Raw genomic sequence first — 13,602 nt, 5'->3', positions numbered from 1 at the left:
AATCAAACCCCCATCTCACACACACACACACACACACACACACACACACACACACACACACACACACACACACACACACACACACACACACACACACACACACACACACACACACACACACACACACACCTCTGCTTACTGCTAGTCTCTCCAGGGTGGAGACCACCCCCCTCGAAGCCCATCCCATCTTCTCCCTCTCCTGCTCCTCTGCCCCCCCCCCCCCTCCTCCACGTCTTCCACCCCCCCTCCTCCCCCTCTCTCTCTATTATCTGTCTCTCGACCGGGGCGAACAAGGCAATGTTCCAATACACAAATACACTCAACACACAAACACACACAACCGACCCCACCCCCTCATCTCTCACACTTCCTATCTCTATTACACACAGATACACACGCACGCCCGCCCACACTCACACACACACACACACACACACACACACACACACACACACACACACACACACACACACACACACACACACACACACACACACACACACACACACACACACACACACACACACACACACACATACACGCACACACACAAATACACAGGCAACTTGGGCATCCGCCTGTGCTGGGTGATGCCACAGAGTATTCCCCAACACTGCTTCGGAGAGCTGACACCGACCTGACCTCACTGCCGGGGTGACCCCCATGTGAACCTCAGAGGGGGCGCTAAGGTTCAAAGGAACATCTTGCCACAGAATTTGAATAGAGAAATCAGGTCGAGGAGAAGAAAAAGGTGTTGGGGGAAAGCGTGCGGGTGGGTCTGGTGCTCCCTGGTAGGGGAAGACCTGTTGAGAGTTCCCGGTATGCGGGTGTGTGTGTTTGTGTACCGCGTGGGTGTGTGTGTGTGTGTGTGTGTTGAGTGTGATGTGGTGGTGGTGGAGGGGGTGGTGGTGGTGGTGGTGGTGGTGGTGGTGGAGGAGGAGGAGGAGGTGGTGCTGCCCGGGGAGCAACCATTAGGAGATGGAGCAGGAGATAAGGGCTCTCCCAGGCCTCCTTCCACAGGCGTAATTAGCACACTTCTTATCTCCTCGCCGTTTCACACTCACACACTCACACGCCGCCACCATGAATGGAGAGGGGGGAGGGGGGTGGGGGGAGCAGAAGAGGCCCGTTTTACAGACAAACGATCATTTAGGAAGAGCGGCGTTCTCGAGTGAATAAGGTAACTTCCCATCTCTCTATCCCTCTCTCTCTCTCTCTCTCTCTCTCTCTCTCTCTCTCTCTCTCTCCCTCTGTCCCTCTCACCCTCTCTCTCTCTCTCTCTCTCTCTCTCTCTCTCTCTCTCTCTCTCTCTCTCTCTCTCTCTCTCTCTCTCTCTCTCTCTCCTCTGTCCCTCTCTCTCTCTCCATCATTCTATCGCTCTTGTTCCACTCCCTCTTTCTGTTCCTCTCTCTATCGCTTATCTATCTCCCTTTCCCTCTTTCTCATCCGTCTCTCCTGTTCCGTCTTCCCCCTGGTCTTTATCCATCTCTCTCTCTCTCTCTCTCTCTCTCTCTCTCTCTCTCTCTCTCTCTCTCTCTCTCTCTCTCTCTCTCTCTCTCTCTCTCTCTACATTCTTTCAAGGAGTCTTTGAACTTGGGAACAAAAACAGTGGTTTGTGCATCAAACTGTAATTTGCTCAAACAAAGCAATCTCTGTAATCATCCTAATCAGCAAAAAAAAAAGAGAAAAAGAGACAAAAAGAAAAAGGAAAACACACACACACACACACACACAAAGAGAGAACAGCCAGTCCAGATATTTCTGTATAGTTCCGCCCCTGATGATCCAGCCCCACCCCTATCTGTCTCATCAAGAGTGGGGGGGGGGATTGCGAACATTTCCTTCCAACTGTCAGACAAGTGCAAGGACACCTTTAATAATAATGCTTTGCTATGCATTTTCATTTAATTGCTTTTAATAAAGGGTTAAACAGCACGCTGTGCGGTGGTGGTATAGTTTTGTGCATTTCGTTCTCTCTTTCACACACACACACTCACACACACACACACACACAGACACACACACACAGCCGCATTGTTTGAGCATGTCCTGGGATCTGATGACAGGGGGGGGGGGGGGGCAGGGGCAGCCACTCAGAGCGCTGTTCATATAAACAGGTTTGTTTTGTGTTGAAACACTGCTCCCTGCTCTCCTCCCCTCGTCCACAGTACAGCTAACGCATGTCATTAGCCTCGTCACCCAGCCGCGAGGGGGCGAAGGCGCTGGGGTGCGGCCACCGTGCGACCACCAGTGCTTGGATGGTACACCCACATGAGGGGGAGGCCTGGGAGGGTCCTCGGACCAGCGCAACAGACTCGACGGACTTTAGGACGGTGGAATGAGCCTAGTGATTGATCAATGACAGCCAGAAATGACCCATGCCATGTTTAAAACAAGGATATGAAATCTCATATCGCTCAGACTATCAGGTCCACCAAGTTCCCTGTATCATGTGGTTAGGAACTCTGCTGTGTTTGAATAGGCCCTACATTGCTTCGCTAGGTTACCTTATTTCAGTCAGTGGGGCAATGTAAGGATGTAATAACAATAATACCAACAATGGCTTTATAATTATATTATAGTAATTATATAACTATAATGGTGTAAATTACGTAAAATAACATGAAATAATGAATCACGCAGTTGAAAACTTTACTCTACGCCCATTGCAATGTGTGTCGAGAGTAAGAACCAACAAATTAGTTACCTTGCATAGGCTATATCGGAACAGAGATTACACTAGCCTTATCATTATGTGAGCAGATGAATAATAATGAATAAAGCAGTTGATAACTCAACGCTGTGCGTAAGAACAAACACAATTATTGTATTCGGCTGTATATTATAGGCCTGAATCGTCTTAAGCGATATTTATTATGTTTGGTTTTGCGGTTGATCTCCTAATCACCGCAGGATGAATTCTCTTCGACCTTTTGTACAATCACATTTTTTTTCTTCATAATCTCCACCGCTTGTTGAAAAAAGAGTTCACTTATTTCAGAGTGGTCGTGTTCACACACAGTTCCCGGATAGAGCTGCACACGGTGTCCTTGCTATCAGTGATCTATATAAAATATGCATTCCACCGCCACGTCTTTAGAACAAGGCTTATCTGAAAGCAATCAGACCTATATCTGCACACAGGCAAAGTTAAACTAAGATCACCGCTGAGCGCTTCATCTGCATATGGGTGTCATTGTCCCAGGCGTGGGTGTACCACCGAAACATCGCTGGTTGTGCGGTCGTGGGGGGTCCATCATTAGGGTAATGAAACCCACAGGCAGAGGGGAGCTAACTACAGACTCCTACTGTAGTTGGACCATGAGGTGCTTTAGATATGTCTTGGTTCCATTGAATTTGCCAGCGCTCCAACACTGGTTTGACAACGTCATTAGTGCGCGTGTGTTTGTGTGTGTGTATGTGTGCGTTTATTTTGTGTGTTTATAGATAAGGAATCTACTTATCAATCATTCAGTGTGGTTATTATTGCAGGAACAAAAGCTTTTTGTTTGAATGAGGTCTTAACGATTTGATAAAACCTTTGTCGGGACAATGCGTTTCAATAAGGTATTATGTGTTTGAATAGGTATTATGTGTTTTAATAAAGTCTTATGTGTTTGTATTATCAAAGGATGGGAGGCCTTATTAAAGAACAGAAGAATAAAATAGGAAACTCGTTTAATATTTCAGAATAGAATAATTACCACATTTTTCTTGTTCTTTTTGAGTGTTATTATTTTCCTATTAAGATTTTGGTTTTAAATTACGGAATGATTAATGTCGAATTAATGAGGTCTAGGTGATCTTCATTATAAACAAGGAGGATAACAGCAGAGATACCTTTCCTGTTCTCAATGCTCTCCCATCTGCTCACTTACTTCCTGCTCCAGTGTGAGCCTGGGTGTGTAAGTGTGTGTTTATGCATGTGTATGTCCGTCTTCCATGTGTGCTTGTTCGTGTATTTGGGTGTGTGTGTGTGCATGTGTGTCCATTCGCCCGTGCATGTGCGCCTTTGCGCGAGCCTGTGCGCGTGTGTGTGTGTAAGTGTGTAAGTGTGTGTGTGTGTGTGTGTGTGTGTGTGTGTGTGTGTGTGTGTGTGTGTGTGTGTGTGTGTGTGTGTGTGTGTGTGTGTGTGTGTGTGTGTGTGTGTGTGTGTGTGTGTGTATGTACCTGGCTCTTGGAGGCAGCCACCTTGGCGAACAGGGCCTGAGACACCTTGGCCCTCTTCATCTCCTGCTGGATCTCCTCGTAGATGCTGGAGCTGATGTTCAGGATGCAGCTCTCTGTCTTGCCGTTCCACTCGCTGGGCAGCTGGGAAGGCTTCACCTGGGGAACACAGACATACACTGAGCGAAGGAAGGAACCAGGGAAACCGGGAACCAACACACAGACTGGAATCTCTTGTACATAATAACCAGCAGTTTACAGTTTAATTACATTTGACTGATTTTCATTCCAGTATTTTGCTCTATTTCTAATATTATTTTATTGTTTTACTTATTAACTTATATTGTATCATTCAATAATAATACCTTGATATTGAAAAGATCTGTCAATATTCTAAGAATAATAACTCACTCAATTACTCAATGTTAATACAAATAAACAAACATAAATGTGTGTTGGAAATGTCTTAAATTCAACCAGTTTGTGTTCCAATCCAAAAAACCTTGATTGCATCAAGAATAGTCAGTAGATCATAAGGGAAAGAGACTTCATGAGGACGATGAGGAAGAGGAGGAAGTGAGAGACAAAAGAGAAAGAGGAAGATATAAAAGAGAGGAGGAATGGGGATGCGAAGAGGAGGAGGTGAGAAACATTTGGAAAATGATGATGATGAGGAGGAGGAGAGGAGGAAGAAGAGAGGAGTGGAGGTGTAAGGGGAAGGAAAAGGGAGGGGGTCAAGGGTCATGCAGGACTGCTCACAGGGGAGATGCCCACGGGGATTCTGGGACTCCAATCCTCAGGTCTGACGTTGCTGCAGTCCTCCCGCCGGGGCTGATGGGTAAGAGGAAACACAACATTATGAGTGGCCATTTTGGATCAAAACCACACACACACACACACACACACACACACACACACACACACACACACACACACACACACACACACACACACACACCTCGAAATAAATCAAATCTCTAATACAGACACAAGCACACAACTGCACACGTGTGTGCATGAGCATATATGAGAACATAAGCACAGGCAGACATACATAGACTCACACACACACACACACACACACACACACACACACACACACACACACACTGCAACTCACAGGCATGCATGAGCAGGTATACCCACATAGCGAACACTCAAACAACATTGTTCTCTCTACATAACCCCGTATGCAAGATTCCTTTCATATCGAGAAAACAGCAAAAAAAATGTAGCATCAATTGAAATGTCGAATAAATGTCTAATGCATCAGATGAGAGGCGCTAGTCCTGGCTGGATATAACTTGCGTGACAGACATATTCCTATCAGATCATTAGAGCACAACAGCTAATCATCGCCTAAGTCATAAACATCATCAAGTGGGGACGGTACAAGTGAGGCCCAGAGAGCCGCTCTGAACACCTGACGCCGCGATGAATCGCTTATAGCATCAATGTCTGCAGACCTAGCCTGTGCTTATAATAACGCGCGTCGTCAAGCAGTTGTCTAGACGCCAAACATCACACCAGCCCCTCGCAGGGCGCATTCCTGGGTGGCTGCGGTGGTGTCGGCGAGGCGGGAACATTCTTCGCCGTTTGATCCGTTGTTTAACGACCCTTTGATAGTGAGGGGGCGGAGTCGCTGTTGGCGGTATCATGATCATGCTAATTGCAGAGGCCGCTTCAGGCGCTACCCCAACTCGTGTTAAAACACCAGGAAGGACACTCTTTGTGGTTTTTATCCACTGTTTGATGGCGAGGAGTGGCTGAGTGGCGGCGGCGGCGCGAGCACTAGCGGTAGCGGGACGGAGCTCACCGCTGAGGCCAGTGAAGGTGCTAACAGGTTCTAGTGGGAGGAACAGGCCCTACACGTCCTGGAGTTTTTTTAACATTTGTATTCACGAGGCCCATAAAAACGTCATCTCTGTCTTGTGTTCGATTACCACCTTGACGGATTGATGTTGTCGAATTCAAATCGCACAGCCTTCGTTAGAGGAGCCTGGCTTCTGGCCAGATGGGTGAGGCCATGAGTAGGTGTGGGTGCGTGTGTTTGTGTGTGTGTGTCTGTGTCTGTGTGTCCATGAATGCACGTGGGTATTGTCTGCATGTATGCATATGGATGCATAGAGCCATGTTTTATGGGTTTGGGAGTGTGTGGAAAGGAAGGCAAGAATGTGCATATGTGGACACACACGTTGGGGATCATGTTATGACACTGACATTTAAAGTGGTTCAGGCCTTCCTTTTTATGACTTATATAACACACTATGCCGTGACTCATGTGCTGTACTTGATATGCTATAGGAAACTTGAGACAGTGCACTTGTGCTTTACACAGTGTGCTGGTGCAGTTGTCTCTATAAAAAACGTTTCTGTTGAAAGCTAGTTTCTTGTTTAGTGATGCTATAGTGAGGAATGTTTTGGAATCTTAAACGTTGCCCTCTGTGCTTGAAATCATGTTCAAATAATGAACCCTCTTCACACCACTAAAACCATGACCTCACCTTCAACAACTTCAGTTTTTCTTTAGCCATAAAAAGGTTTAAAGTTATTGACTTCAGGTGGATTGTAAAAAGAAGATATAATGAATCAACCCTAACTTTGTCATGACCTTGTCCAAATATTGTCTATCTCTGTCTATCTTTGTTTGTGTTTCTTCTTTATTATCTTGTGTTCCTTTTGTATTGTGTAGTAATTGTGGTACTTAGTAATTAACTACAATGTGGGATTACTGGTTATCCATCCTCATCGTTTCAAAATAAAAGCGCCCAGTCATAGTTCCGCAACGGTGGCTCTGGGATCTCGCCGTCGTGGGGAGACATGCGTGGGCTTGTCCCATGGCCCCCCCTCCGCCCTCTCCTTTATTTCCACTTCCTGCCGCTCTGTGCTAAATTAAAAGCCCCCTGTTAGTGAACGGGTAAGGCAACAGAGAGGGCCTTTGTCTACTGCATACGTCGCCATGGAGACCCACGACCGCACTTCAGATGGCCTGAAGTGGAAGAAAGGCCGAGACACACCGTGTGCGCGAGGGAGCACGGTGTGGTCCTCAGATCAAAGGGGAGCGCGAGAGGGAATGACGGCACAGAGGAACATCCGTTCAGAGGCTCCACCGGAACACCGGTGCGTCGAGGGGAGACGTCGATCCCTCAAACCCACCAGTACATTGCTCACCTTGTGTTTAATGGATAACTGTGTTCCTGCTCGAGTTAGTCTCCACCACGTACACGCAAAAAGCAGTCAGACAGACAAGTCGAAACGACGTGTGCCCAATGCATCGTGCGCCGTGCCTCCCTCGCCGGCGTGGCAACGCAACGTCACGACGGCTTCTCCCCAGCACTTTGATGTCGGGCTGCAGTTAGCATGCAGACACGCTGTCGGCTGAGGCGCTGCGCAGGTATGTGAGGTGTGTGAGGTGTGCGAGGTGTCTGTGTTTGTGTGTGTGAGGTGTGTGTGTGTGTGTGTGTGTGTGTGTGTGTGTGTGTGTGTGTGAGGTGTGGAATGCGTGAGCCACAGGGCGGTGCCAGGATTCATACTTGGCATCTGAACACACATGGTATGTAAACACATTGAGGAGACAGAGGTGCCGTGTGTGTGTACATACGTGTGTGTCTGCGCGTGACTTTCCTCCTATGCCAAACGGTCTATATCTCCTATCTAAATATAGAGATGTTACCAAGTTGACTGATGACTCCTTCATCAATCATGTGGCAGTAAAGACTAATATGTTGTTCAGAAATAGTCGAGATTATACAAGCACCTTTATTAATTAAATTTTTGATGTTTGTAGGACTTAAAGAGTTGGCTTGATTGCGTCTGCCAGTAAACAGTTTATGGTCCTACTAGCCAGTTACTACTAGACATTTTACAATAAAACTCTGTTCAAGAAACGCGGTTTTAAAAATAAATGATTGCTATTGGAGACTGCCGGTCATGTGACACCCAATGAACCCGGACGTGCATGTTGGAACCAGTGAGTGAACATCAGTACCAGGTTCCTTGATAGTACCAACAAGTGAATATCAGAACCAGGAAGTCCCCGATAGTACCAGGAAGGGAAAATCCGAACCAGGAAGTGCATGTTCGGAGCCAGGGCATGCGTGTCAGAACCAGGAAGTGCGGGACCTACCTGTACGGCGCGGCTGGTCGGCGTGGTGATGAGGGGGGCGGGGCCCATGGCGGAGGCGGCGGTCAGGCTGCGCTCGCGCTCGTCCTGGTAGATGCGGTCTCGCTCGGCCTCGGGCAGCTGCAGGAAGTTCTGCATGGCGCGCAGGTTGACCAGCAGTGACTGGGAGGCCGTCTTGGGGTCCTCCTCCTTACGCAGGATCTCAGACAGCAGACCCTTCAGGGGCGAGAGAGGTAGGGAGACATGGAGATAGAGGGGGGAGAGAGAGAGGTAGGGAGACATGGAGATAGAGGGGGGAGAGAGAGAGGTAGGGAGACATGGAGATAGAGGGGAGAGAGAGAGAGGTAGAGAGACATGGAGATAGAGGGGGGAGAGAGAGAGGTAGGGAGACATGGAGATAGAGGGGAGAGAGAGAGAGAGGTAGAGAGACATGGAGATAGAGGGGGGAGAGAGAGGTCGGGATGCATTGAGATCGAGGGTAGAGAGGTAGATGGTAGATGGTAGCAGGACAGAGAGACATGGGAGAGGTAGAGAGATACAGAGACAGAAGGTGAAGGAGGGGCACAAGGAGAAGGTGAGATGCAGGGAGAGTGAGATTAATGGAGGTGAGAAGAAAGGGGGATAGAAGAGGGGACGGAGACAGAATGTGAGAGGTGATGGAGGAGGAAAAGGCATAGGTGAGGCAGACATCAGCGGCCAGAGAAGAGAGAGTTATCAGGGGAGATGGAGGGTGAAGGAGGGAGGGAGAGAGAGACACTGTCAGAGTCAGATAAATCCCATTAGAGAGAGATGCTTAGATAAAGAGAGTGTAATTGGAGACTGGGAGATAGCAGCGGTGATGCGAGGCTCTTAATGCAACTACAGTACTTGAACGTAAGCTAATACTACCTTTTAGGGAGACGGTATTTAAACTATCCTTCTCTTCTGCAGAGCCCAGGAGCATATTTAGCAGGGCTCCAACTCGACAGACTACTCTCTCTCTCTCACTCACTGGTTATTTACACCATTTGCAAGAAACCGCGAAGTTTGGGCATGAGATTAAGGGGTGGTGGTGGAATCATTATTTTTGAAGTTTAAATAGTCCAGAAGGTTTGGGGCACTGGGTTAGATTGGGCTTGTTTTGGGTGCGGTTAAGTGGTTAAGACAGTAAGCTATGGCCAATCAGGAATAAGCACAGGAATAGTCCATCTAGTTAAGATGTGTTTCAGCATTCGTTCCCAGGGACTGTTGCTGTAGGATGCCAGGGATGACTACGTAGCACACTGCACCTCTTTCCTTCCCCTATTCGCTACACCCTGCTCTCTCCCGTATCACCCGTCGGTTTTCAACAAGGTTTTTTTTATGCATTTAGTTTTTCTAGTTAAAAGAATATTCCCAACCTCACGTCAAAAAGACTTTGTGTTTGCCTTCAAATATAAAAAGCAGTTGTTTGACTCACCAAAGCTTTCGCACTATATACTTTGTGTATCATGTTGCCGTGGAGATACTCAATTGAATCCAATAAGGCTCTAAATGCAACCAGACGGAGAACTATAGGTGACGGATTATACCGCAGCCGCGCGCGCGGACATTCTCGGTTTGTCGCTACGATAAAAGGACTTTGTTCCCCGCTAACTGTTCTCGATGGGCTCTGTGCGTGTCGCCCGTGCGCCCCTGGCTCTCGTCAGCCAATCGCGCGGCAGAATGGCGAAACGTGCGACGCGGCGAAGCAATCACTGCGCACTCGGCAAGCTTTTCACTCGCGCTGAATCCTGTCATTAGGAGCCCGCTTCTGGCACCGCCGTCACACACAAGTGATTGGCTCCTTTCACGGGGCCCTCGGACGCGCGGCAGGGTCCCTGGGCCCCGCTTCAGCTAGCACCGTAAATAGGCGTCGTTTGGCAATAAACCAACCGACGGCACACAAGCCTGTTGAGATGTTGGTAGTGTGGACATGCAGGAGGAGGGGGAGGGGAGTGTGTCTGTGTGTGTGTGTGTGTGTGTGTGTGTGTGTGTGTGTGTGTGTGTGTGTGTGTGTGTGTGTGTGTGTGTGTGTGTGTGTGTGTGTGTGTGTGTGTGTGTGTGTACGTGTGTACGTGTGTGTACGTGTGTGTGTGTGTGTGAGTATGACTGTGTGTGTGTGTGTGAGTGTGCGGTTCATCAGAAGGGCTATAAGAGGCTATCTTTCTGGGGGTTTTCTAATCCTTTTTCTTGTCTCGGCGTCCACGTATGGGTGTACATGCACAGGCGTGGGTAGAGACAGAGACAGGGAGATAAGGCCCAGTGAGCAGCCAGACTGTACACAGATTTCACCCAGGTATGGAGATAACTAGAAGCCTTGTGTGTGTGTGTGTGTGTGTGTGTGTGTGTGTGTGTGTGTGTGTGTGTGTGTGTGTGTGTGTGTGTGTGTGTGCGTGTGGTTGTGTGTGTGTGTGTGTGTGTGTGTGTGTGTGTGTGTGGTTGTGTGTGTGCGTGTGCGTGTGTGTGTGTTTGATCGCATGTTTAGTCTTCAGCGTCGTACATTTATCATTCTCCTTCATCAGACCTTTTCAGTCTATCTGTCAGCCCCACCTCAACCCACTCAACCCCTTTCCTACACCGCCTCCTCCACTGCACCTCCTTCTCCCCCGCCTCCTTCTCCACCCTCCGTCCTATCCCAGACCTCCGCCATCCTGATCCACCACCACCTCCTCCACCGTAACGCCACCTCCAGCCTAGCCCCTTGCACCCTCCGCCGGCCCTCCTCCACATAGTCGGCCCATGTGCACCCGCTTCTTTCCCCTTTCATGAAGAGGCACCCATGGGCCCGCGCGCATACGCACACACACACGCACACATCTAATAAATAACAAGGCTCCCAAGGCACACTGCCAGGGTGATTCTTCATATCTGCCACAGATAAGCCTGCCTTGCTGTGTGTGTGTGTGCGTCTGTTTCTGTGCGTCACTGTGAGGGAGGTAGTGGTATGATTCCAATCAATACAGATGAAATCTATTTTTTTTTACTCTTTTTTACACACGGCGACTTAGCATAAAGTTTGCTGCTGTCGCCCGCCTACCCTCTGTTCGTGTGCATGTATGTGTGTGTGTGTGTGTGTGTGTGTGTGTGTGTGTGTGTGTGTGTGTGTGTGTGTGTGTGTGTGTGTGTGTGTGTGTGTGTGTGTGTGTGTGTGTGTGTGTGTTTTTAGTGTTTGTGCCTGTTGGTGTTCTTGTGTGTGTGTGTGTGTGTGTGTGTGTGTGTGTGTGTGTGTGTGTGTGTGTGTGTGTGTGTGTGTGTGTGTGTGTGTGTGTGTGTGTGTGTGTGTGTGTGTGTGTGTGTGTGTGTGTGTGTGTGTGTGGGAGTATGACCAAGGGATATAAATTGAAGTCGAAAGTTAGGTCTGTCAGCCTCTGTGTGCAGTCTGCGAACTATCCTATAGATTGGGTGTTAAGGTCCCTGTATGTTTGTTGGAAAGTAGCCGAAGCTATGGCTACATCAAACTGCAAAAGTGGTCCCTAAGATAGACGAATCAGCCCAGTTGATTTGCCAAGGAGACACAGTGTGTCTACCTTAAGATGTTGTTGTATTTGCACCCATGTATTTATACCCCCGGGACATTTGTCATGATGACAAATTTAGCAAGCAGAACACATTAATTTGAAGGCTTGCCATGTCGGATTTGAAACCCCCCTTCTCAGGCCTCTCAGATAGGAGGCCAACCTATGGTCAGAAAACACGACTCATCAGGAACCGGACTTCCCTAGTTGCTATTTAGTCTTTTAGTGGATGCTTTGATGCAACACCACTGACAGTGATCTCAGCTACAGATCATTAAGGACCAGGCAGGGGTTAGTGCAGCTTACAGTGGGGGATCAAACCCAGCATCTTTCAGCCGGGAGCCCAACACCCTAGCCACTACACCAACCTGCCTTTCCTAAGAGAACAAAGGATGCGTTCCGCTTATCCAAGAGGCCAAATTCAGGTGACACCGCAGAAAGTACAAAAAGGGTGTCCCTCACGTCAACATTAAAGCACTGCTCAACTCTTCCTCTATTCCTCACTTGAACTGCTTTTAAACTTTTCTGAGACCCTGATGCTCACCTGCGTCCTGTTGAAGGCCACGCGCGCGAAGACCGCCTGCGAGATGCCCGCCCTCTTCAGCTCGTCCCGCACCCACTGGTAGATCTCCATGGAGACCTCGGCGTTGGAGCCCAGCTGGGGGTCCATGGGCTTGCTGAGCGAGGCGCGGTTGACGGGCGGGTGGTTGAGGTACTGCTGGGACAGCGACTGCTGCGCCAGGAGACGGTTCACGGCGTACTGCTGGTTGAGGATCTGGGCCATCACCAGCTGCTGGTTCACCAGCTGGGGGCTGATGGGAGTGGACACCAGCCCCGGGTGGTGGAGGCCGGGGGGGATCTGGGGAGGGGGCTGCTGCTGGCGACCGCCGGGCTGCCCGCAGCCACCACCTCCGCCGCCGCCGCCGCCGCCGCCACCTACACCGCCACCGCCGCCACCGCTGTGGGGCGAGGGCCCGTGGGCCAGCGGGGGCACCGGAGACGAGGGCGTCTGCTCGGCGGTGCTGCCCGGGATGGGCTGCTGCTGCTGGGTGAAGCCCAGGTGGTTGTGGTGGTGGTTGTGGTTGTGCCCGCCGCTGTGGTTGGATCCCGGCGGGGAGAGGTCTGACAGACCGTCCATCTCCGCTGCAGAGGAGGAGGAGCAGGAGAAGGAGAAGGGGGAGGAGAAAGGAGAGGAGGTGGTAGAGGAGGAGGAGGAGGAGGAGGAGGAGGAGGTGGAGGAGAGGAGGAGGAGGAGGAGTAGGAGGAGGAGGTGAAGAAGGAGGTTGAGGAGATGGAGGAGAAGAAAGGAGAGATGGAGGAGGAGGAGGAGGAGGAGGAGGAGGAAGAAGAGTAGGAGGAGAGTGGGGTAGAAGGAGGAGGAGAGGAGGAGAAGGAGGTGGTTGGGGAGTTTAAAGAGGTGGAGAAGGTGGAGGAGGTGGAGGGAGAAGGAAAAGAAGAGGAGAAAGGAGAGGACGCAGAGGTGGTGGAAGGTAGAAGTGTGAAGAACAGAAGGGTTGAAAGGAGCGGGGAGAGGACACAAGACGTGAAGGGAGAGGAGGAGAGGAGGGGAGGAGGAGAGGAGGAGAGGAGGAGAGGTGTGGCCGTTAATGTGATTCAGTGTGATTCATGTGATTCAGGGCACTCTAATGACAACACAGACAAAAGGGAAGCGAGCCAAGACCAATATGTTGCCGGCGCCAAAGCTACAAACCGCAGAGAAGAGGAAGCAAAAAAATAAATGGAAGCGATTTCAGTGCCGTCAACTCAACATAAATATCCCTCGGCCTTTCACGCCGA

General features: G+C 49.6%; 1 protein-coding gene across 1 annotated transcript in view; it reads right to left on the bottom strand.

Annotated features, from left to right (window-relative positions):
- Positions 1–13,602, bottom strand: part of satb1b (SATB homeobox 1b) — a 31,533-nt gene that overhangs the window by 14,068 nt on the left and 3,863 nt on the right. The window contains exons 2-5 of the mRNA XM_060064465.1: positions 12,350–12,948; positions 8,294–8,506; positions 4,927–4,998; positions 4,171–4,326 (exon numbers count right to left, since the gene is read on the bottom strand). Coding sequence (XP_059920448.1) covers positions 4,171–4,326; positions 4,927–4,998; positions 8,294–8,506; positions 12,350–12,948 — 1,040 coding nt within the window. The remainder of the gene's footprint in view (positions 1–4,170; positions 4,327–4,926; positions 4,999–8,293; positions 8,507–12,349; positions 12,949–13,602) is intronic.

Source organism: Gadus macrocephalus, chromosome 11 (genome assembly GCF_031168955.1).
Source record: "Gadus macrocephalus chromosome 11, ASM3116895v1".
Taxonomy (NCBI): Eukaryota; Metazoa; Chordata; class Actinopteri; order Gadiformes; family Gadidae; genus Gadus; species Gadus macrocephalus.
Note: the sequence above shows the minus strand (reverse complement) of the source record. Positions and strands in the feature narration are given on the sequence as shown.